Below are 26229 nucleotides of genomic sequence, written 5' to 3'. Positions count from 1 at the left end.
TGAGTTCGGGGACTAGCCAAGTGACTAACGGAGTATTTGTACCTAAAATAATTGCCTGACCCTAACCTGGTACACATACTACGGTCGGGTATCCGCGATCTTGGTACGTATACTTGAGGAGTGACTATTTTTGTCCCTTCATAAAAATTTGCCACAAACTTCAGCAATACGATTGTATGAAATGGGCATAAGGTTTGTGAATCAGGCTGTCTCTTCCGATCCATGTACTAGAATGGACAAGAGCTTAGGTACGCGTAAGGGAAATGCATTAACGTAACGTGCTGCGACGGTTGTAACGTTAACGTGAAATTGTATGTCAAAACTTTCCTTTTTTTTGTCTCGATTTTTAAATATTGTTTCTATGCAATATTCTAGAGCTCTTTTATTTACAGAGTAGAACCGCACTAATTGGTATTCAAAACGTGGTATTGCAAATTGTCAGTCATAGACTGCAATAAACTAATTCGGCAAGTTTCATTGTTTGCAATGTTACAATGCAAGTAAGATTTGTGTTCCTTCCATCTCTTAAAAACGTCCCTGTATAGTTATAATTTTTTTGCGAACATGCGTCACTTCTCTCATCAATTTTCATCAGCACAATATCCTGTTAATTCTTTAATACTCTTACAAACAAGAGAAACGCATATTTTTAAAATTAGCAAAAGCCGAGTATTTTTGGAATGCCAATGCATTCAGTTCAGTCAAACGTTGCAATATATGCAGGCATGAATATTTACCACATCCGCTCATACCCTCACTCTCTTCCTTATTCCATCCACACACACACGTATTTTCTTCCATTGATATGCATTTCTCCTTCTGATAAAACACGCTGTACCATAAGCCAACAACCACCCTCTGGGGCACAAGGACAACTGGTTAACTATCTAATTAACCAATAACATATATAGAATTTTATAAATAGACCAAAATCAAAAACCACAACCTTCTATATTTATTTAATCTGGTAATCATCTGTTAGGTCAGGTCTAACGTGACTCCTGTTCTGCCTATTAAGCGTTTCTATCCCCGAGATGTATAATAAAGGATTTCACCTAAATCTTGTACATGCTTGATAGTAGATAAGTTTATATTAATTCTCTGGTTACACGATGAACAGATGCTAAACTTTGAACCCTTTCTCCTATTTCCTAATTAAGCAATGTTAACACATTAATAAAATGTGACTGCTTTCATGTACGTCAGAAGTGCCCGTTCGAGTGTAATGACTCAAGTCGTGCAGTTTAAATATTCAACTCCGAAAGTCCTACTGTATTGGAGGTTTAATATTTTGATTCGAAAAGGATAATGATTTGGATAAATTAAAACTCTTCTTATGATTTCGCAATAAATGCTTTGATTTTACTCGGATTAGTGACGATTTATGTGAGTTTTTTATAAGGATATTTTATGAACGAGATATTTTGCATATCTTGACTGTGTATGTCGTCAGCTTCCGATATAGGAAACGTATAGATGACGCCTTTAATGGATAATAGCAATGAAAGATATGATATTAAGTTTTCTTGTTAGCAGAAATCTATGTTTGAAATCACATCGTGTAAGCTTTTTAAATTCAGCTAATTAACCATAATTGGACAAATATCATTTTCTTATTAACCTAGTTAATCCGCTGATGTGTCAAAGTTAGCAAACAAGTTGACAATTGAGGTCCACCCGCACAGCCTCAAGTTTAGCATACCTTTACAATGTCAATGCTATTCATAATATTGAACCACCCAGCAACTTCTAGTAATTTATATAAAAGTGTATGAGGTCATTATTTATGGATATGAATTCATGTTGAAGCAATATATTTTTAATAAAAGTCTTCCGTTTTATACAATAGTGCGTGCTCGTATGGTTCGAAAGCCTCCTTCAAACGTCGTCACACTTAATATGGTTCTGGGAACTTGCTATGAATCTTGTGCACTAGATTTCGAACCGATACAACGTTCGAAGCTTGTCGCATATACGAGTTTTAGTTTTTTGTATTAAACCTAACGTAGGCGTAGCCTCAACGTCGTTTTATTCTTGTCTTCTTTTTGAAAATTAAAATTAGATACGTCTGGTTTACAACAGCAGAAGTGCTAAGTCGATTATTATTTACAAGTTTTGAAATTTAGATGAAATTACGCGAAATTAAAACCTAGTATAGCATAATTTGACCCATGCCTTTGTGCAGCGCCTCCATCATTGGCAATTCAAGAGAAACGACTCAATGATTAATCAGTTTGTATGACCGTAATATGTTAGGTAAATATTAAACAAAGGTTGGACTTTTCCAATTTATCTGCATCACATATGGCCTCGAATAAAGTAGCTAATTCGATTACCCCTCATGCATGGCGTGATGTTAAATATTTGCAAACTATCATGACAACTTTGTTCCAATAGGTTGCCTAGCTAACAGTATAATAAATAGAATATTCTTTGTCAAACATCATGACATTCGAGGCAGCGGACGAGGTAAAAAAGGACGTCACGTCCCCGCATCGAACCAGTACTCCGTCGGACAGCGACGATGTCGAAAGTGAAGAAACAGAATTGAGCGACGCAATATCGTCCACGATTTCTGAATCGGACTCGGAACGGGAATCAGAACAATTTGATAAAAATAATAACAGAAGTCCTTCACCTAACACTGGATTGCGAAACAGCTGGAATTTTACCGAACGATTTTGCGCTTATACCAGGTCGGATAACGTTTGGGAGCATGATATGGAGGCTCAAAGATTACATCAAGGTGATAGATTTAGTGCACTCGTATATAGGCTTCATATAATACAACTTATTTTCTTTCAAAAACATGTTTTTCGTTATTGTTTGGGACACGTGAAAATAAATTTAGCATTTGTTTAACAAAACGCATCCAAATGGAATGTCATACGCAGACAATGAGTATGTCATTATGCTGAAAACATGATACCTATAGTTAAACATAGTAAAAATTACAAGATTCATTTTTTTCGTGTTTCGTGTTCCGTGTTTTTTTTTAAATACGGATTTCAAATATGAATATCTTTCGGTGGTAAATAGAGAAAACCATATTTTTAATTGTAATGAATCATCATATCAAACACATGATTTTGCTAAATCCGTCTGTCATATAAAACACCACATATATATATTTCATAATTCAGCTAAACACGCAAGCAAACTTGAATGTTTCGTTTAAAGTTTCTTAATCATGAAATCAATCATTAAATTATTCACCACTCATATAACTCAAAAGCTTTATTTTGATAAATAATTAGACTTCAAGAGAGGAGCTTCTAACACAAAATGGGATGGCGCTTCAGATTCTGATGATGAACTATATGATGTATTCGACTCGGATGAGGAAAATTTGACATTTTTAAAGTGAGAAATTAATTATAATAATAAATAAATATGTATCGGAAACTATTGATAAGAATTTAAAAAAGAAGAATTAATATAACCATAGATGCGGCGAAGTTTTAAATAGGGCACAAGGTCCTAACCCACTTATACGCCCAGGTTGCAACAGATTTATTGATTTCAGACTTTGTAGCATGATTGAGTGAGCATTTGGATTTGTTGAATGGTATAAAAAGGGGGATGGGATGGACGGGGGATGTCATAAAAAGTAAATTAGTTTTTATAGCGTTTTGATTCACTTTTCACAAAATAAGCGAATGTACGGAGAAACACGTATAAACCCATTGTTTTACAGTAAGTTAGTTTTCAAATATTCAAGCTTCTGTTGATTCCGTTAAATACTGTCAGAATGTAATACGCAATGTTTTCAGACTCAACTCTATTCATAAACTTATTCTTCAATAACTTCCTGAAACAAATGTGAAAGATCACAACTCTATGAACATTCGTTGGTACAATGTGTTCATAAGAACAATATCAATTTCTAATGCATTTCCTTTCATTCAGAAATTCAGACTTGAACACAAGATACGCAAATGCCAACCAAAACAATAATAGTAATCGAAAAAGGTTTAGAAATATGAGCTCAGGTCATTCAGGATTATATGACCCTGTGACAAACACCAACAACCACCAGTTTCGAAATAAATTTCGCTCGGTGCAGCTTTCATCAATAAGGGCTGGAAAAGGAAAATACATGGGAAAAGATTTCAAACCCTACCAAGGAAGAATGGTATTAAAAGATGGGTCGTCTAATGTTAGATATAAGGTAATTTGTTTTTGAATCTTGTTGAAAATTTACTGCGGGACGCAGAAGCTATCTGACGAAGAATTTCTGCGGCTCTATCAATGTATTTTTCTGTAATAAACTTTAAAATAAAACACCAAACACAATATTACCAAGAATTTTGATTATTATAATGTGATAAACGAAACTCACAAAAAAATTGAATACTTTTACAAAATTTCAAGAGACTTTAAAATATTTCATTAAAAAATTAATAACATATTTATGACGGGATGGTCCCGTTATAAAACAGAATAAATAAATTTTATAATGCCAATCGGTAATATAGCTATAAGTCAGGTTTGCATACAAAACATAAACTTAACCACATAGGGTTTAAAATACCAGTAATCCGGAAACCAATTAATTTTGTTTTTGTTCTTTATGTATTTTGGAATCTGCTTTTGCATGTAAATACTAACATGTTAGCAATAACTGATATTTTACCTATTATAGCGCTAGATCAAATACCAATATTTTAACAACATCGATGATTTTTGTCTATTACGTGTTTGAAATATATTATGGTTGTTTATCATTCACAACTTTTTTAAGTCGGTATGATTTATACACTAAGTTCAACGTTGCATTTTCTTAGTCATGTTTTCTACCATAATAGTTGTTCTATGTCCTGTATAGAATGAATGGTGGGCTAAGAACATATATGAGAAACGACTTGCTGGTGCGTGATGTTGTTGGGGAATGCGTGAGACAACTGAGTTCTAGTTAAATTATATTTTGAAGTATGCGGTCAAAATAGCTTGTAGAGCCAATAGAATTCTTTTCAGGTTTATAAGTTAATAGGCAATCACTTTTGTAGGTTACTAATAATATTAAAAATTGTAACTACTTTTATTGCTATATGTAATTATGCGACCCATATATTCTTCATTGCCAGAGATTTGGAAGACTGGACTGGATGTCACGGTACTCAAAAGACATTTACACAACATTAATCGACCTAAGTTTGCCTTGGGTTATTCTCCTCACAGCGCTGGTTTATGTTGGACATTGGATTATTTTTGGAATCATTTATTGGTTATTTGCATTCGCTTATGATGATTACACAAAAATCTTTGGGATGGATGCAAATACTTCTGATATTATAAGTCCCAATTCTTCAACGCAAGAAACAATTGTTGGATTCAATGACAAGCCTTGTGTATCAGGAGTCTATGACTTCGCCACTGCTTTTCTATTTTCTATGGAATCTGAGACTACTATAGGTAGGCATCCTATAATGTTACGTATTTTCTGACGGTAGTTTCGTCATGTTAAAAATTTTATGGGCACTCTTAAAAAAAAATCAAAAATCATCTATCTTTCTGTCCCGTAATCCCTTGAATATTGTAACAAAAAGAAAATTTTTCGCCCGCTCACAAATCAAGTACGATAGTGCACAAAATGTTTCAATGACAAACGCAATTTTTCTTTAAAATTAAGCCTGGACATGTACTTGCGCAAACTCCACTCATTCTGAGCTAATTCTGCCACTCAACCACAACCTCTTAATCCGCCCCTGGCAAGCCACATCAGACTTTGGAGCTTAAGGTACTACAAATAACGGCCATTAGGCTTCTGTCAAATTTGTACTTCTGCTTCTAAAATTAAATCTAATTTCTTCGACCGCAGACGAATAATCCTACGGTAAAACATTTTGGCCACACTTTCAAAGTCAACGTCTCAGGATCGGAACAAATCACTGGTGTTTCTAAATACAATAACGAGAGCGCGAAGCATCAAATCTCACAGATCAAATGGTTGTAACTTGTAACTAATATACACTGGCATACTGAATTGTTTTGCCCCTTTATGCCTTTGTCCGAATAACCTAACTGCGTGAATGGCGTATATCATGCTATAGCTTGATAAAATAGGACAACTGGCCAACTGTCTAATTATCAACTACATACAGAGAATTATATAAATAGACCAATCTCGATAACCATATTTTAACATAAATATTTAATCTGAAAAACAGCGACTAGGCCAGGCCTAACGTGACACCCCTTCCCGAAACTGCCGATTAAGCATTTCTGTTATAGAGACCTGTTTACACTTTTTACGTCATTGTTGTTGGTCCATTCCAACTCGACCAAGACCTGTATATCGTTGTTCGTCTATATGCCCATCTAATAACGTTTTCTGATTAATTTTGGATATTTCTAGGTTATGGATTCCGTACAATCGGTACCTCTTGTAGAGGAGCAGTTGCTTGTCTTGTTATCCAGTGTGTGTTGTCAGCCATATTTGATACTTGGGTTATTGGAATGTGTTTTTCAAGAATGGCAAGACCTGATGCAAGATGTAAAACTATCCTATACAGCAAAAACGCCGTAATTTGTACAAGGGATGGGAAAAAGTTAGTGGAAAATTAACTATTTTCATAGTAATTATATATGCCTCGAATGATAATAATGGAATATATAAAGAATAACAATAAACACATTTTGTATCATGTGTATTTTCGATATTTCAAAGAATAGGTTACAAATAGAAATTGAAATGCTACTTTTTATACAACCAATACTTCGACAGTTTATTTGTGAATTTCCACATTTTCGTTAATACCATCATGTGTCCAACTGCGGTCGGGGCATTGCTAAAGTCTAGAGAATTTTTAACACTCTCTGTCTATTCATAGGTGCCTTTTGGTTCGAGTCGCAAACTTAAGGAAAAGTCTCTTGTTGAGCGTTTCGTGTCGAGCTCGAGTAATTATTATGAGAGGTGAGTGAGTATAAGAGACTATATATATCGTGACTGACTTAGACAGTAATATATCGTGTATAAACATATAGCTATGCAGTTCTAGTTCATGACAACAATGTTTTCCAACATGTCATTCTTTTGCTCTTTTTCAATTTTAGCCCCCCAGTGTAAGGAAGAAGAGGAAGACCACGAGTTCATGCTGGAGCAGAAGGAATTGAAATTTTGTAATGCAAACTTGGCCATGTTGACCACTCCCCTGGAGTATTGTCACGTCATCGATAAAGACAGTCCTTTATATTGTGAGTAATCTTCGCTTCGAACACGAGGTGAAAAGTCTCTCGTCTGAAGTCCGGTCAACACCACATTTAATTATAAACCTATAAATAGATCAATAGCGCTCTTAGGATATTTCTCTGGCATGGTCCATTGATACATGGATACTGTTTTTCCTGAAATATCCTTGATGTCTCTGTCGTCGCGAGCCAATAGTTCGCTCAATCAAAAAATTTCGTCATCACTTCTCAATTTCTCCTTAGATGATTTGAAGCAATCAAAAAAATTAATTCAACATATCATGATTCGACTGCAGTTGTTTAAAAATATTTTCTTCAACGTACATCAGTTTTAAAGACACGCTCTCAATCAGAGTAAACATCTGATTGTTAAATTTGTATAGTGATGCATTCCGTAAGTTTAATCGCTATTAAAGCAAGACGTTAATTTTAAAATTTATGACAATACATTCCGTAGCTGAGTCAGATGTTTTTATTATGAACCTTGAATATTTGTGAATTCATCACCGTTTGTATTATGTGGATGTATTATAGATTTCCCAATTTGGATACTACTAATTAGTTTTTCATTGGATCAGAATTATCTCATTTCGGTATTAAAAGGATAGTCATTTATCTAATATATATCCTTACACAAGTTTGCACAACGAGCAGTATATATTAGATGGAATTTCTTCCGTTAAAATTTTTAAGATTAACTTATGTCCCATTATATATATACTTAACTACTAACTATTGCTATAAAATAGTCTAATCGATCTGAAATCGAATAATATTTAGTTATTTACTGAGATCATCGGTTAATATAGACAGCGTATCATGTATTTCGCAGTAGAATATAATGGGAGGAAACCTAACCTCTGTTAAATAATTAACTATTGCTCGGTTTTGGAGCAAACATGCGATTAATTGCTCAACTGACAATATATTTGCAATGCCATAGGTTATACTAAATGGGATTTTGAATGTATCATAGAATGTGAAATCAAATAACTTTAAATATTCGGCGCCAAAGTTTTCCGTTTTCTATTTAAAAGCTGGTTCCATAAAACTATGATAAATAAAATTTCAAATTGGTAATACATAAAAAGAACCTTTAGGTTTCAGAAGTCGGACTAAATAAAGAGGATTCAAATTTTAAGAATCATCCCCGTCCCTTTATCTTTTTTAATTTTGTAATCTTATGCTTTTAAACCTTTTTTAGCTATCCCACCAAGATATTTGGCATCCGAAAAACAAAATTGGTTTGAAGTTGTTGTGATTTTAACAGGAATGGTTGAGGCAACGGGCATGACAGCAAATGCTCAAACATCATATTTAAGTACAGAGATCAATTACAAACACAGGTACACATAGCCCTAGTAAGAAACTCGATTTATATATTGTGCTGAGTCGCTGCTTTGTCTCATTTGTAAATATGAACCCTTCGAGGTACTTAACAAGTTGTCACTAAATATATATATATATTGACCATATTGACTATATATATATAAATAAGTACAAATTAAATGAAAGTAATTTCGAACTAGAAATAGTTATTTTCTATTTACATGTTATTATGTTGATTCTTAATACATTTTGCATATCATTATCATCCGTGTAATGGGTTTGTGTAGTTCTTGTATCCCGCTATTTTATAAACGCTTTTCATATACTATCTAAAGTGTTAGGAATTTTTCTATATGTTTTTTCGATTATTATAGTAGTAATATTTGAAAATAGATTTATGTATGCAATAAATTTTAAGATGACTTTTAGCAAATTTATGTTCATATCAATTTATAACTTGAAACATACTGGTATTACCTCATTTCAGCTTTTTACTCTCCAATAAACTAAATATTTTTATTTCATTTTGGGAAATGAAACTTTCTCTTGATCTTTGAATTCAAGATGACGGAAATATATTTAGGGTTTACAACTGTGACTGTATCGATATTTATCATTTACAGATTTGCTCCTATTGTGTCTCTTTCACCCAAAAGAGATCGCTACGTTGTCGATTTCTCAAAGTTCCATGATACCATACCCGAGCCCCCGGAGGTGGCAAACTCCGCTAGACTCAAGAGAAAACAAGCTCGTCTAATAAACGGAAATTTTGATGTTTTACAAGAAGAAAAAGAAGAAGATATATTTGACAATGAAAGTTATGATGGTTCAGTTTCCAAATGTAATTATTGTGGTAGTAGAACATATGGAGACAACAATATGAATGCAACATGCGTGTGTGAAAATTTAAATAAAAATGTGTAAAGTGTGAAATAAAACCAGTTGAAACTTACACTTGTAAAGTTATAATTCAAGTCACAAATATGAATTTTTATAAATTATTTCCCGCGAGAAGAATTTTTAAATGGATAGAATTGTGACCTGTCGCTTGGAAATAGTGTGTACCAAATTTTATAAAGGTATAACCCAATCGAAATATATATATTTGTATATAGCACGGGAAAAAGGAACAAATGAAGAGGTCTGAATAAGTACTATCTTTCATTGATTCATTTATTGGTGAGAATTTCTAAGCCTAAGATATTAATATTTTCTGGGTGCAATTTTATATAAATATTGTTGCTATAACAAATAAGTTGGTTTGATTAAATATTTATATAAAATGAATATTTTATATTTTACTGTGCCTTTTAGATAAGTTAACTTTTTTACGTGCAAAGTCAACCGTTGCTGCATTGCCTCACTATTTGATAGTATTGTAATCAATGTTCAACAGTCGGCATTCATATGCTTTTACTCTACGTTTGAGATTATGACATAATTTGCATTTATTAATTATTGGTGATAACTTGGCGCTCCTTTAAAATATTTTATGCAAATTTAGTTTATGGATACATTTATTTATTTATATAAGGGATCTTATTACTTACTTAGATCCAATTTATTTTTTAATTCATAATTTGCCAATAAGTTCTGTAAATAAATCATTTGGTATTCATACTTTGCATATAAGTGTCCGAGATATATATGAGGGGATTGTATCACCACGACACAATGTGGGATGAGTTCCCTCACATGATGGTAACGACTTAACTTGAGCCTATGTTTTTTGTTCTGACTCAGATTCATTATATATATATATATATGAGTTCAAAATCTACATTTCCATTGTGCAGCCTTTTTTTATCGCAATGAGCTTCCTAAATAATTTTAGTTTGATTAATAGAGTTTGATAGAACAGTCAAGAAAAGGTTGTGTGGTCTTTATTTGCCAGATGAGTTATCTCTCTTCCAAGTAATACCCTATAATGCAACTGGATTTTCAGTTAGACTGTAAATAGTTTAAGGAATATCTATAGTGTTCTATGTTACTGAACCCAATGTGGACCTGTGGCTCTTTTTGCTTAATTGCTGTTGGTCATGTTGCTGCTATTATTCGTGTTCTTGAGATAAAAATCGCTTTTTATTCGAATTACTGTGCCAATCGCTTTCAAGTACCACTACTTAAACATTGAAGTGCACCATTGAGTATTATTTTTATATTTTTTTGGCCCATTAGGTCTCAATGCTTTACGCCAGATTTTGCTAAATTTGAAAATGGCGCTACCACCGCAAAAGTTTCCAAATTAGAATTATGTGGGTTTGAATTAGAGACCCAATATTGTCTCTGCTCATTCAAACAATATTCCCATAAATTGTAGTCTCAGAAGCAGAAATATGGTATTTCGCGCGCTACTAGTTGCTTGCAGACGTGGACCATGGTAGTCTCTGATTGCGTTACTGTTCCTAAATGTTTCTGGATATAAGTATGAGGTATGGTAAGCTTGTTTGGTCAAATATAGTGTATTTTAGTTAGACTATGCCTATTGCATTCCAGGGTTGAGAAGAAACCTAACCAGTCATTTAAAAACGGGTACGACCGATATCAAGGCACAACTTCAACAGAATCGATAGAAACCTGGGTAAACAGATTCGTCGGTCTAGAAACGTAACGTTAGACCCATGCCATTCCCTATTCTACAATTTAGTTTACATTTGGGTGTCTCAAAAAATGTCGTGTTTCACACTTGCCCCATGCCTGCCCACTAACCCCAATTGCATGAATCTCACTTTATACGCTGAATGTAATTTTCTGGTCAAAGTAATATCTATCCTTAATCATGGGCTTTTCCACTACATGGGCTTATCTCAACTATTTGTCCCAGAACATGAATTAAAATTTTCAGACTCATATTGTTTCTATATTTCAGGTTTTAGTTGTAAACCAAATTTATAAGGTATAAGTATAACACATAATATGTTTATTGGGGCTCTGTGAAGCTGGGCTCTGTAATTAACTACCGGGGTTGATATCAAATACGATTGAATAATTCTCAGCACATATATTAGACTCTATGGTATTTCATCAAAAGGTGAAGAAACAAATGCATTGTTACCTTGAGACAGTTCCAAGTATATATATACATAAAATACGTTTTCCTACGTGTCAATGGGATAGGATAAGAATATCATATTTATCCCGTGTGAAAGTTAAGCCGACAATACGCCTAATCATATGGCGAACTTCGTCCTCGTCCGGTTACCAGCATCCCATCTCGGGAACAGGGTCAGTTAGCCAGTTATTTGTTTCAGAAGCATGGACCTGATGAACGGTGATGCGTAACCGACCAAGGGTTACGTGGTCGTGAACCACGCTGCGTCGGCGAGGAGTCCAGCAATCCTCTCGCACACAATGGAAGTACATTTATTTTCAGTGTGGAATTTTACTGCAAATTGAACATTCGTACAACACTACTGGTGCCTATAACTCCGTGCCTTTTGCTATTTACTTTCACCTGCCGAACTTCACGGACCTATTTGTTTTACATGTTTACTCTGCTCATATTGGTATGAATGTGAGTTATCGCTATTTTGCTATTTAGCCAAGCAAGTCTTCAAACGCACACTAGACAGAACAGAAGTTATAGTCTAGAAATCTGTAGCATGGTCACGCACAGGTTGCAGTTTTTATAATTAACATGGATTTGAGTTTTGTTATAATATACTGTACGGTGTTCTTGGTATTGTTTTGGTGGTATCGAAGACCAAAAAGAGCCCCACCTGGTCCAAGAGGGATTCCCATATTTGGAGCAATCCCTCTAATGACAATGAGGCCTGATAAAAAGTTCTGTGAATGGAGCAAAATGTATGGACCTGTTATGTCAGTTAGAGTTGGCCGCAGTGACTGGGTGGTCTTGAGTAATTTTGATGTCATTACTGACGCCCTGGTCAAGCAAGGTCAAAAATTTATTGGAAGACCTTGGAGTATGAGTAAGTCTGAACTAGCTGGAGAAGGTCATGGTCTAATATTTTCAAACGGAGAATTGTGGAAAACTCAAAGAAAATTTGGTTTTGTCACTTTCAGAGAGGTGGGTGTCGGGAAGAAAAATTTTGAAGACATCATCGAAGAAGAATGCAATTTTCTCATACATGCCCTTCAAAAACATGAAGGTCAAGCCTTTGACTGTTCCAATTACATCAGAGATGCGTCAGGCAACATTGTATGTAACTTAATATTTGGTCGTCGATTTGATTGGGATAGTAAGACATTCAAGGACTTTTTTAAGTATGACGGGGTGTCAAATCCCAAGAAGGCAATACTATTAAATATAGCATTGGTGATTCCCTTTCTAAAATACCTTCCTCCATTTCGGAGTGTGATGAAAGATGCCTATGAAACGCTCGAATCTGTCTTCGATTGCTATCGCGTGGAATTCAAGATGCATCAGAGAGATTTGAATATAGAAGAACCCAGGGATTTCATCGATGCTTTTCTAGTACAAAAAATCCGGAAACACGGTTCTCCATATTTTACCGAAAAACAGCTCCGTTTTTACATTCGAGATTTATTTGGAGCCGGTACAGACATCACATCAAATACTCTTATGTGGTGTTTACTTGCTTTCTTACACTATCCGAATTATCAGGATAAAATATACTCTGAAATATGCGAGGTCGTCGGTGAAGATGGATTTCCATCGATGTCCGATCGAGGCTCTATGCCCTTTACAATGGCCTACTTGCACGAAATTTTGCGATGTTGCAGTGTTGCGCCACTATCTGTGCCCCGCAGGACGACATGTGATGTTGAAATCAATGGCTACGTTATCCCAAAAGATTCTCAAGTTATCACCAATTATTGGTGCGTTCACAATAATCCGGACGTATTTGTTCAGCCACATGAATTTAAACCAGAAAGATTCATAAGTCCAGAAGGGAAGTTCATCGCTTCAAAGCATGTTATGCCATTCTCTATAGGCCCGAGGAACTGCCTTGGAGAACAAGTAGCTAGAATGGAATTGTTCCTCTTCGTCGTATCGATTATTAGGTCGTTTGTCATAAAAGCGGATCCTGCGTCCGAATTGCCAAAACTTGATGACGGGAATCTCGGCACCACGTACTCGACTCGACCTTTCAAAATGATATTTGTCTCACGCAATTGTTCTACTATGCAATAATGTAATGAATAATTTCACAGTTGTATTGAGAATATATTTTACTTTGTTTATGATGATGAACTATTTGTTTATAATTGACTACATACATTTAGTTTGTGCTTTCAATTTCATTTTAGCTGCTGGTCGACCTTTTGACCCTGCAGTCTTGCTCTCCCCTTCCGATTATATTTTATGAGCAATTTTTTTCCTACTTCCATGTGTATTTTAATGATATTCGGACATAAACATAAATAAATAAATTATATATCTATCTTAATTGGGTCACGAGTTTCCGTTAGATGAGGCAGTATCATTTTTACTTAACAGGCTTTTATGCTATTATTCGCTTTGCAACATGTTCATAAATTTTAATATTACTTTCAAGCGAACTGTTAGGGGACTTTGGTAGTCGATTGCCCAGAATAAGTAAACATCACATAACCTTCGAAATATAGTAGCTGATATCATGATATATGTCACTTCGCGAATTTTGTATTGTAAATATAATTGACGACATTAGTTACTAGAATAAGGACGGTATGCTGAAGTCGGCATGAAAGCTCCACTCGGAGGCAAAGAATTCTTAAAGTTGAAGCCGGGAACCGACATTGACGTCAGATGGTTTGAAGTTGAACGTCATGGCTTTCCACGGGTCAAAAAAGAATTCATAAAAACTTGGGAGGCACAAATTAGAATAGCCATTGGTTGACATGGAACTTGTCAAGTTACTGCCATCGAGAACAATTTCCCGGAACATAATCTTCCAATACGATAATTAGGTTAATTTTTTTCCTACCTCAAAATACCAGCAGACACAGACGTGAACAAAAACACCTACTTTTAATTCCGGTCATTTTTATTTAGTATGTATGCATATGTGGGTTAAAATATAAAAATGTAAATAAACAATAAATTAAAATGAGAAAAAATGAATAGAGGGAAAATATTATAATTATTATAATAGAATATGATATCAATATAAATTTTACGATCTATTGTCAGAAACTAATCACCAGATATAAGGGAACAGTACGTTAATCACCTAATGAACAATCGCAAAATTTCGAATAACACAATTTACAGCCTAGCAATGGTCATACAATTTTGGTTTTATAACCAATAATCGCTTCAAACAAATTAAAATATTTCATATCATCAAATTTCGGATTTTTCGTTAAAAGCACCTTCAAGGCAATAAAACTTGCCCGGGATTATTAATACTAGACTCAAAATTATACTTAATTCACAATTATTTAAAACTAAAGAAAATAACTACATTCATTGCAAAAACAAGATAAATTACGATTCATGAACAAACAACAATCTGGCCAGAAAGCATGGCTCAACCTAAATGATTGAACAAAACAAAAAGTCAAAGGTTAATGTGGAGCAATATTTGCAAACGCCAAGAGCATATTAAGTCAGGCTCTCATCCACTCAGATCAGTCGATAAAAAACAAGCCATATTCACTTTATGACGATTTTTCTAATTGACTACTTAGTACTTTCAGAAAGATTATCGCCATGTATCGTCTATAGATAGGTTGTACTAAACTTGCTTCACATCGATCTATGTTCAAAAGAACCTATTCTACAAAGTCACTCATAACTCATGAGACAGTCAATTGAATTTTTATTATTGATAATTGCCAAAAACCTAAGAACAGTTTTATATTGATGACAAGTCTATTTTTAACTTTCATCATCGCTGATTTCCAGGTCTCCAATCTCCAGTCTTTCGTCTATTTCATCTCTGAGGGTTTCTTGCACTCTGGATTCGACCACAATAACCGTATCCGAGCGAGGTGACGAAGCATAACGTGGATGTTTTCGATAATTTTGCTGTCAAAATTTCAATTTATTTTAAATTAGTTGGTTTTAACAATAATGTATCCATTGACAACAACACTGCTGTAACCGAAAATACAAATTTATCTATTTCTGTTTTGTAATGACATAGAAATTTTCATATGAAACCTTTTTAATGAATTACGAAATTATTAGGTGGTTACACATAACCACATCCCGTGTGTAAATACCAATTTCTACCAGAAAGGAAAACGCTATTTCTAATCATTTTAAGTTTTATAAAACTGTTGCTCTACGTCCAAAGGAAACTGAACAAATCAATGTATATCTATAGTCATATTGTTTTATCTATTTCTGTATCAAACAAAAAATACAGAGATTTTTACCTAAGGACATGGACATAATAGAGGAAATCTATAGGATGTCCATGAAGTATCTTCCTAATATACACATTTATGACATAGTGAAATTTTTCAATATGTATGTTGATATTATGGAACAACCTGTATAACTTCATATGGAAAAATAAAGCGAACTAGATTTCGAAAAAATGAGTTTACATATTAATAATAATCGTAGTTACCAACCTCCAGTCGCACAGTGTGACTGTTTGATCCACGGGATTGCTTGAGAGGTCCCAACGGTACAGTATATGTTAGGATAGTCCTTGCATTTTGTGCATGCTTTCTTCGAGTTGGACTTCGATCGGGAGAGCACCATCTAACGTTCAAAGAACGATCTTCATTGTCGATAAGAACATTGGTTGAAACAAATGGTTCTTGTGGCAGGGGGGATGCACTTCGCACTTCTCTATCTTGCAAAATAACTTCTCGTCTTTGTTTATAAAACTCCGGTGAATATCTCTTCATATGCCTCTTTTTCGGTGGACCGACGTTGAAAGGGATATTATCACGACTAGTTTGTGAGACAATCGATTGATTTGGCTTGATCACAGCCACATTCTTTTTGCCACTAAAACGCCCACTTTCCGATTCTTGAAACGGACTTTGACTCAATTTACGTTTTGCGTCGAATATCACGTTCGTTTGTGAACATGAAGGCGATGTTACGTCTGTGCTAGAATGCGAGTACGTAGTTTCAGTTTTAATGTTTACTGGTTTTGCTTCAGAATGCGCGGCCTCTCTTTCTTGTCTGTCTAGTTTATTCATCTCTTCTCTTTCAGTAGCTTTTTGTCGAAGCTCTTCCAATTTGGCGTCCAAAGAATTAAGTCTCGTGGAAGACGATGAGGTGCTACGTCCTGTTCTAGCCGCTAATACACTAGAACCAGATAAAATCGATGCTCTGTTTTCAGTCGCTGAACTTGATTTTATGCTATCCTTCTCTCCGACACTTTTTGGCTCTCGATTCTTATTTTCTTTCACCGCTCTAGCAAATTTGAATAACTTGTGCGAGTATTCCGAATCTGAATTTCTACTGGTCGTTGTCGTTCTTTGGAGTGACCTCTCTTCAATGGCGGCACTAGCAGTCAGTCCTGACGATTTAGCTGGTTTCTCTTCTGAGTTTGAGAATACCTTTCGATGCTGCACCTCGCTTGGAAGCTTTATCTCTGAAGTAAACACCAACCTCGGCGCACAATGTGGAGTTGTACTCTGAAACCTATGAGAAATAGAATAGATCAATGTGCTGTATAGTTGTATTGTATATTCAGTAACAATGTCGTGAAGAAAAAGGGTTTCGATGAAACTCGTTCGCGGAACCGAAATATCCGCGTGCGCATGAAAGTGTTGTCATTGCGAAAATTTCGAAGTAACGCAACTGCAGTATGAAAATTTCGTTCTAAGGGCAGATGGTTCTTGCTACTATATAATGTTGAATGAACTGGAATTTGAGCAAAATTGTATGATGAATAGGTTTTGATAGCCAAAAAAATTGATTTTAGCTAAATTCGAAACTAAAAATGAAACATATTCAGTAATCGAAATTGGTGTTGTTGTTGTAAAATATTTCACTTGTCATAATGAAATCGTGATTTGACTCATTCACAGATTATTCTGTACAATAGATTTTTTCAGAATATATTCGAAAACGAAATTAATTTTAAAAGATGGTCAGAATACTACTAGTATTCATATATAAACTTCCTAGGGCGAACACTTGAGGTGTGGTGTAAGTTGAAGGTTTGTTAATAGAATATAATTTAATTAGTAATTATTGAATTCCTGCGTAGCTGCCACTAAAATGAAACTCGGTTTTCCTTGCAGGGATAAGGCAATCGAATGGCAATTGGGACCATGTATCACTATTACTTACTAAATGTTTATTATTAAATTCCTAATTACATACAATGTGATGTACAATGTGAAATATATGTATGAGAGTTCGAAGTAATATTAAATACACAAAAATTCATGTAATATGTACAAATATTTTTGACAATGGACGTAAAACGGATCGATTGATTTATCAAGTACCATTTGTATTCAAATTCCGACTACATTCTAGAATTTGCGGCATCAATCAAACAGATAAAAATATATTTAAACGTATGCAATAACCTTACGAAAGTGAAAAGTTCACAGACAAGAATATTTATTATTAAATGAGTCTGGGTCTTCAGATGTGCGTGAATTCCAATTCCTGTTTTTAGGTGATGTGAAAAATGACGCAAAAAATTTGATCACGTCATCTGTGACAGTGTTATTCACGTTTAGAAGGCCTATACTAATGTAAAAAAAGGAATATTACGAGGAAATGGCATTATTTTACATCTTACGCTATAAACGCCGCGATAATGAAAGTTCGCTTTTCATTTACTTCGTGATATTTTGTTAATTTGAATATTTTTTTCATTTTATAGCAAAGACCTCTTTTGGTAAAAGCATAACCATAATCGTGAATGACCATACTGATCGAAAATTGTGAATGAAAATGCTCGTGACCACACAAGCACAATATGACGAAAGCGGAACCGAGCGGTCAAAACAAAAATAACAACAAAAAGATCTTAACGTCACGCTTGCACGCATTTGTGCTTGTTGTCATCGCTCGTTTTTGTTCACTTTAATAATCTCATATTAAATAGAAGTTAAAATTAAACAAAAAACGTAAGCGAAAATATTTCAATAAGGAAATTTCCCGGAAGGACCTGATTCACAATAAGAAAACGGAAGATGACTCCAAGGGTTTTTTACGACACAAATATCAGATATAGAACGCTATATAACCAAAGGAATAAAGAAATCTTTGATCTATTTCATGGTAAAGTAATTGGCTACATTCAAAATTATATTGAAAATCGAAAAGTTGGATGTGTATTACTCGGGCGAACAAAGGAAAAACGATATATTTAGATCTAAACATCGGAAACTTAAAAAAATATGCTTCGTAGTTTTCAAATCACTGACAGAGAAATTTCCATATTCAATATGAGAACAAGTAAAACTAGCCGTTGACTAAGCCCATTTAGCTTGGTAAGCGTTAAGTTTTGATAGAGTTAGTCATAGGTTTCGCAACAATATGAGTCAGCGAGGGTATATATCAATATATCTCAATCTGTAACTGTTGGAACAAACCTATACAGTACTTATTTATGGAGCATTTATAAAGCATATCATATCAATATGTTGTACATTGAGATGTCAAAAGAGAGGTAACTTTATGGCAAACTAATATCAAAAATGGAAAACGATTCCCAAATATTTTCCTAATTTTTTTTAGTAAAGTAAAATCTTGCATAATCTCGGATAATGAAACCATAAAAACCAAAAATAATAAACATCGTACGATATCAACTAATAACAGAATGATAGAAAATAAACAAATACAGAAACCAGTGAATAGCAGAGGATCGCGCTGGCGTATCCGCGTAGTAACCCGCCAACGCAAGCAATATTCTTCAACTAAAAACCTGTGATGGCGAGTAGATATATCCACAGCGCATTCTTTGGCATCGGCCAAAAACAAGTTCAAATTATTATTAATATTATTCCTGATGAATGGGGATATCTCTCTCTTTATGTCTACCGTCACAGCAAGGAGTGAATCGCGTACATACTTAATGTAAACCACTAAATAAGTACAAAATATAATGCTTACCCTCCGTATGTCGTTTTGCTGTAAGACTGTTGCAAGATATTGCCTATTAATTTTAGCCTGCTTTCGTCTTGTGACGCTCTCTTGTGGGAGCACCCTCGGCATTTGTGACTTTTCGTTTCTCGTGTAGTTGATCGTTGAGTGAGAGGTAAGTCGTTTAATTGAAGTTCCTTTCTCGGTTCTCTAATGACGTCATGGGGTGAAAATTCATAGGCGTATGCCTTATGATCAACAGACTTCTTTGTAGGATTTCCTAGTTTTGTAGAGGTATAAGTTCGAGGTAAACCATTTAGTGTTTTGGGGACGTTTTTGATAACGCTACATGCCATTTTAGTTGGAATAGTTGCATACATTGATGTGGAATGTTGTCGAGGTACAGTGTTTAATATTGGAACTGCGACGTTTCCCCCAAAAGCGGGAAGGTTCCCTAGATCGAGGTCACTCCAAGCACCTCTCCCGAAATTGATTGATCCTTGCGACCTTGCGTCACTACAGGGATTAGCTATCGTCTCGCTATATTCTTCATCGTCAGAAGATGCATCGCTAATTTGTAGCGTTTGAATATAATCCTCATCGTCGCTTTCTGTCTCAGACGCCCTTCTTGCTTTATCGCCACTTCGCCTTCTCTCATTATAGGATAGCACAGAAGAATTTTGCAATTTTCTTCTGTAAGAACTCCAAGATTCTGGTTTGTGACTGCCATGCAAGTAAGTTGCTTTTGGATGCAACGGGATTGTTTTGTTTTTTGCGGAATCGGAGCCTTCGTCTCTGCCGCTCGGTCTCCACAGTTCCCTGTAAAGCGTGGAACTGGGCCTTCTCCCGGCCATGTGAAAATCAGATTCGCGAATACGTGTCAATTCGATGGTTTTAGTATCGCCATTGCTTGCATTGTTGGTGTGATGTTGAATTCTCAACTCACTTTGAGGAGACGTATTTCCATTAGCCGTGATTGGTACACCGTGATTTCTTGTTTGATAAACTTCCTCCACTTCTTTCAAAGCATGCTCCCTGTAAGACAATGCCAAATTTCCGGATGATTGTAATAGGTGTAAGCAGTGCGGAGGCAGGCATCCAGCGTAGGAATGCAAATCGACGGGAGCAACTCTTCTGTCATCTTCTTTCTAAAATGTAAATTTTGTTTATAAATAGTAGCTACACACTACAGACAGATATGAGAATCTAGTATATATAGTTGGTATGGCACAGATAGTCAGGTCGCGAACCAGACTTTTTAATACCTACTGCAATAATCAAGCTTCCACGCATCTAATAGTAGAATTATTCTAATTCTTTCACACCATAGAAACTCTTCCTAATATATCGTGATCCGAACGGACACGGTAAGTATATATTTTGGGCACAGCTAGCATCAGGTCATATACAACTTATTACATTTCTTGTAATAGATACAGCATGATAATTGGTGGCACAAACTTCTTTCAGTCCTTCAATGAACTTTAGCCGTATTAACCCTTTAAAATCAATAATAGTCTCAGATCTATGAAATATAAATTGACGACAAAAATAGTTAAGGACAGTCCAGCCAGGATTCATATTCCAACACGACTCGAAATCACGTTTATGATGCGTCGACAACATTATGCATGCCTAGTCACGCAATTTCTCGAAATGTCAATGAAACACTTTTTAATGTTTGTATCGGGTATTAACGCTGATTGACTTGCACTACGTACGTCATTCGTTTCAAAAACCAAACGCTATTAGAACACCTAACCACTACATTTCTTTCAGGATATTTTAATGGAGAAATATTTGGAATGGAATGGAATTGAGTATGGAATGGATTTTCGCGAATAGAAAGAAGTTTAAAAATTCATTTATATAAATTTTGCTAAGACTTAGGCATAATCCACGTTTTAAAAGAGAATAATTCCAATTTGGCTGTCAAAATTTAAGAGACGCACTCACCTCCAAAACTTGCGGGGCTACTCCAGTCGACGGTGCACTGTTTCGTCGTTTCAGCGTTCTGTTTGAAGATAATTGTTCGTCTTTCTCTCTTGAATTTCCTGGGTCATCACTGGCAGACCTGTGTAGTCCTTCCGAGTGTACTGCAGTGGAATTATGTGAACGAAATCTCTTGCCATTCTCCGCCGACTGGCGTGAAAACGATAAATTATCCGATTCACTTTCTTTCGCTGGTGATCTATGATTTTCTATGTCGTCTGTTGCTTTTCGCTTTCGGGAATTCATGCTATCGGCAGATTCTTCGTCAATTCGAGGTTGCCGTAACCTTTCTGCTGCACGAGCAACATCGAGTGATAAATTTACCCACTGTGATATCCCAGCTGCAAAGTGGTTTCTTTGAGAAATTCCGTTAGGGTCAAATGGCGGAAGCGTTGGCTGTAACTGTGCTGCTGCACTGTTTCCTAACGCTGTTGGTATATAACCGTATGCTGCTTGAGTCAGAAACGCGTTTGGGTTAATAATTGCTCCCTGGAAATTAAGCCACGGATTCACAAAAGGTACAAATGATTCTCTCAAGTTCTGACTAGTATACTTTGGAAAAGTGGGGTATTCAGCTTGCGTAATCAGTGTCGGATAATGCATGGTTGGCGGGCTGGTGTTTCCCTGTGTTACGCTGTCAGGATCGTCCGATACAACTTCTTTTTTAATTTTGCTGTGTAAATCCGCTTGTTCAGCTACATACTCCTTGGTCTTAGCTTTGTCATTGTCCACTTCAGTGTTCATTTTATCCTCCAAAAGCATGTTTGTATTATTATCGTCCTGAGAAATATAAAATTAAACTCAAAAATAAGCAAAATAAAATGAAATTGAAACCTTTTCTTCCAAGATCAACGACGGAGATTGATAATTAAACAGAATCACCAACAATATATATACCGTGTTGCGAACCAGTATACTACACACATATGAGTGACGAAACTGACAGATTATTAGTCAGTATTAGTATAAAAAGGCAAAGTTACACAGCATGACAGTGGTATTTTGCACTTCAATATAACGAAATATCAGCATTCACATATTTCAAAATTACGCCATCTTGGAACAAAATTTTAGCAGTAAAAGCACTTGTCTCGTGAAGTATGCTGCCGCACAACTTGGTAAACAATCGAACTTGATTTCACGGATAAGTTTGCTGACATCGCCGTTACCTGAATTGTTATGATGGAAGCAGCCTATCCTCACCATATTACAACAAATAGTTTGCATCAACATTTTGAAACCTTCAGTAACCCTACACCAAAGTAATTTCTAGTCGAATGAATGCGATTTTGTACCATATAATCTGCGACTATCTCTTCGCATACTATTCCCGTACTGTGTGTGCTACCAAGGCCTATCTCGCGTAATGAACGTATGAAGCAACGATGAAAAAAGATATCGAGGTATCGATCATTTTCTCTCTTTGCTATGATATTCAAACCACCAGCGATTGCGTGCGTGTGTAGTACATAGGCCACTATAAATAAACGTCTGGTACCGTGAATGAAACCGATTTCTCTTCCACAATAACGCTCGTTTCGCTCTCGCCTTCAATATCACAATAACGCGCTTATTAATTTGTTGCTTGTAATATTACCCTACGGTGATTTGTGATATTTTTTCTTTAAACGAGAGCGAACAAGAAAAAACGCTAGGAATGCGGGTGCTGACTCACCAAATGCAATACTGTTGTTGTTGTGACTTCACGATCGGGATGGCTGAGATCCAGAGGTTCACTGACTGATTTTGACGCGCCTGTCTTACGTTTCGAAACTGAGTTTGTGGCTGGCGTTATTGAAGTTAGAAAAGACGTCTTTAGTGACCGCATGCCTCTGGACGACGTCACGCTTTTCTTTTTCGGAGTCTTTTCTTTTGTCTTTTGACTGATCTCGCCTTCATTGTCCCTTTCAGTCGTTTCCGCACATTTAAACTTGTCACCTTCATTTGATCTTACCAAAGCCCCAGGTGGATATAGGGATACGAATGGCTCTTGTGGTCGCTGTCTGAGTAACGACGCAGCAATTGAGGCAGGTATACGAGTCAACGGGTCACCGGCAACAAGTCGGGCATGTTGTTCTCGAGCTCGGTGGAGCCTATCCAGTTGCGACTGCATTTGCTCTATGGACCTTAACGCCTTGCTATTGAACTTGCTAGTCTCTGTTTCTGTCGACAAGACCGGTTCGATAGAAATAGGGTATGACGAAGGGGAAGTACAGCCCGGTTCTCGTTTTATTGTTTTTGGATTTTCCGTGTTTATGCTTCTGATATTTTGTGAAAGAGATGCTGTTGCGCACTCGCTGTTTAGGGAATTTTTGACTATGACATTGCGGCGTGGAGATTCAGATTTTGACTCGTTTGTGACCGATGACATTTGAGATTGGTCTTGAAACAGCTGAAATATAAATTTCTACAATTAGGCGACAGGATGAAATCTTTATCCGAGTCCGAATGAAAGTATAATTAACTAGAAATTTCCCAATAATCACGTCTGCATTACATAAATGCAGCTCTGTGACTCATTCTTACTTGTTTGACAAGAAAATTTTCGGCTGCTAGACAGCGACGAAACAAAAAAGCGGGGTTAATCTATATGTAAACGGTGAACGTCAGATAAGAATATTACCGAGTGATATACGTAAGTGATCGGACTTTTTAAAAGTGAGAAATTTGGTTACACGGCATGAAATAGTCATATAATATGATAAACACAACATCAATATCATGTTCTAATACTACTTCCAGAGAAAAAATCCACCGGCGAGGATTCCGAACTTATATCGCGAGAGCAATTTTGACTCGTATCTTTTGAAAATCAAGATTCAATCCGGAACACCAACGGTATAAAAATTCCCACAAACCGCGTGTCAGTCATTTATACAGAGAAATATTTTCATACAATGCTTTCGTATTTATCAAAACATAAACAGTTTGAATTACTAAACAAAAGGCCAAATTAATGAATGCAAATATATCAGAATTTTTCAGTTACTATCTGAGTCTGTGTGACGTACTTCTGTCACGTACTTGAACAAAATGACAAATTTATATTATTCATAGAGGCAGAAACTTTGGAAAATGATCAAATGGATGTTTATTTCAGGGGCGATATTTTATGACACAATTAAATACGTCCGCCAAATGTTCCATAAAATATATATGACAAAAGACAAGAGACAATAGGTGGTAGGTAATAATATGTTGGGTAATAAATTGACTTTCTTAAAATGACAACAATACATGGTAGCAAATGTATTTGATCCGGTTTGGAATCTTACATTTACATTGCTTTCACGTTTATTTCCTTCAAAAACCACCCTATCCATAACACAAATTAAAAATCGTTTCCCGTCAATGAATATAGCATATAAAAAATGTTCTGACTATAATTCACTGACGAAATCGTTGAAACGTCAGTAAAATATCGTAAAATTGGTAAAAGCAGAGAAAGAAGTGGATGCCTGATATACTGATTTATCCGCATGGACCAAAACTAATATCAGAGACAAAAATTTGACCTTTCACTAGAGAATAAATAGAATTCATAGTATTGCCAAATAGCTATATAACCACAGACAGGGTATTTCAGAACTTTGGCTGACATTTCACTGTGGAGAATGTATATATAGCGTGTCCATTATGTACCAAAATTATGTTACAATCGCACTGAGAACGCAGTTTCGGTTCTGTGAATGTCTGTAATGAAACACGGTGAAGAATGTTATGGGAGTTTCAATTCATTTGAATTATATATTTGAAGAATCAATTACAGATTTTATGTCACACAAGTTTCTCATAAAAGGAGTAAATTTACTCCTGTTTCCTTGTAATTACCTTTTATTGGTTTCGATTTCCATAATTCGTTTATTTTTTAAATGTGGGCCATACATGATATCCTCCATTTTCTCGGTAAGCAACCGTCGCACAGGTATCCAATTAAGATTGGCGTTACGTTTTTAGTTCATTTTCGAAGCAAAACTCTATTTAACTAATTTATTATAAGAATCGTGATTAACTCAGAAATGACGAAATCGTTCAGTTCTCAAAACATTTATCTTTCTATACACCCAGTAATGCTTTGCGCACGAAAAACCTGTAAATGCTTAGTAAACCGAAACTAACTTCTCGGTGTTCAAAACCTTATCAATATAATGATAGCATGTTACCGCAATTATGTAGTCTTCCGTCATCAACGCGAAAGTTCCATTTATATGCTGAGAAATCATGCTATTCAAGTGCGAAGAATTGTGGCGTGATATGAAATTGACCTATAAATGTTAAACGTTAACTATAGATGAGGTGGGAAACATAAGTGAAATTCATTCATCGGTGATGTAATCATTTGCGATCGACAAAGCTTTTGTTTTTTAAATGAAAGCGTAGTAGAATTTTCAACTTCGACTTATGAGTTGCCAGAAATTGAATAATACACCGTATGGACATTTACCGGGGGTTGAAGGTTTACGAGTGTTCCTGAAACATAGATTCTATTATTACTCGACCTCAGTTACACTGTTCGTTCGCGAGGTTTTTCGTGCAAACGAAACAGCGGTAAAAAGGGCGGAAACTCGTCATATTTACACAATCACCAAAATCCGTGTGAAATTTTGTGACCTTATCGTGATCTCATCAAGTTGCGTAATGTATTACCGTATTAAACTATCGCAATGAACAAACTCGAGTGAGTCGCGCACAATGATAAATATTGCGGACACATGTATAGAAAAAGAAAACCATAATGGCAGCACACTAATTCTCCACGCATTAGACGAAGTAAACGGCGATTTGGT

The 26229-nt window shown here is 35.5% G+C and overlaps 3 protein-coding genes across 7 annotated transcripts in view; 2 read left to right on the top strand and 1 right to left on the bottom strand.

Moving 5' to 3' along the window:
- The first annotated feature begins 2396 nt into the window (after positions 1-2396).
- Positions 2397-10565, top strand: LOC120326969 (inward rectifier potassium channel 2-like). The gene is made up of 9 exons (XM_039393329.2): positions 2397-2746; positions 3258-3363; positions 3910-4171; positions 5088-5415; positions 6359-6551; positions 6834-6916; positions 7057-7197; positions 8396-8537; positions 9144-10565. Exons 1-9 carry the CDS (start codon positions 2446-2448, stop codon positions 9442-9444), a joined length of 1857 nt encoding a protein of 618 aa, XP_039249263.2. The 5' UTR covers positions 2397-2445; the 3' UTR covers positions 9445-10565.
- Positions 10566-12075: 1510 nt separating this feature from the next.
- Positions 12076-13815, top strand: LOC120326653 (cytochrome P450 2J6-like). The gene has a single exon (XM_039392973.2). It carries the CDS (start codon positions 12158-12160, stop codon positions 13634-13636), a length of 1479 nt encoding a protein of 492 aa, XP_039248907.2. The 5' UTR covers positions 12076-12157; the 3' UTR covers positions 13637-13815.
- Positions 13816-14459: 644 nt separating this feature from the next.
- LOC120325934 (uncharacterized) overlaps positions 14460-26229 on the bottom strand; it is a 33139-nt gene continuing 21369 nt past the window's right edge. For 2 of the 5 annotated variants that reach the window (XM_039392118.2, XM_039392119.2), the window contains 5 exons: positions 23118-23834; positions 21407-22222; positions 19481-20598; positions 16012-17041; positions 14460-15457 (listed from right to left, as the gene is read on the bottom strand). In XM_039392118.2, the coding sequence (XP_039248052.2) occupies positions 15308-15457; positions 16012-17041; positions 19481-20598; positions 21407-22222; positions 23118-23834 (3831 nt within the window). In that variant the 3' untranslated portion in view covers positions 14460-15307. Of the gene's footprint in view, positions 15458-16011; positions 17042-19480; positions 20599-21406; positions 22223-23117; positions 23835-25273; positions 25463-25605; positions 25681-26229 lie in introns of those variants that run through there. The other 3 variants (XM_039392121.2, XM_039392122.2, XM_039392120.2) reach the window with 3 other exon arrangements.

Source organism: Styela clava, chromosome 4, assembly GCF_964204865.1.
Source record: "Styela clava chromosome 4, kaStyClav1.hap1.2, whole genome shotgun sequence".
Classification (NCBI taxonomy): Eukaryota; Metazoa; Chordata; class Ascidiacea; order Stolidobranchia; family Styelidae; genus Styela; species Styela clava.
The sequence above is the reverse complement of the archived record's forward strand: the minus strand, read 5'-3'. Positions and strand labels throughout refer to the sequence as shown.

Bases quoted from the DNA above. Each gene is read 5' to 3' on its own strand.
- LOC120326969 (XM_039393329.2), top strand. From the start codon at position 2,446: ATGACATTCGAGGCAGCGGACGAGGTAAAAAAGGACGTCACGTCCCCG. The intron at 2,747-3,257 runs GTGATAGATTTA...ATAAATAATTAG, and splicing joins GGCTCAAAGATTACATCAAG to ACTTCAAGAGAGGAGCTTCT. The intron at 6,552-6,833 runs GTTAGTGGAAAA...GTCTATTCATAG, and splicing joins TGTACAAGGGATGGGAAAAA to GTGCCTTTTGGTTCGAGTCG.
- LOC120326653 (XM_039392973.2), top strand. From the start codon at position 12,158: ATGGATTTGAGTTTTGTTATAATATACTGTACGGTGTTCTTGGTATTG.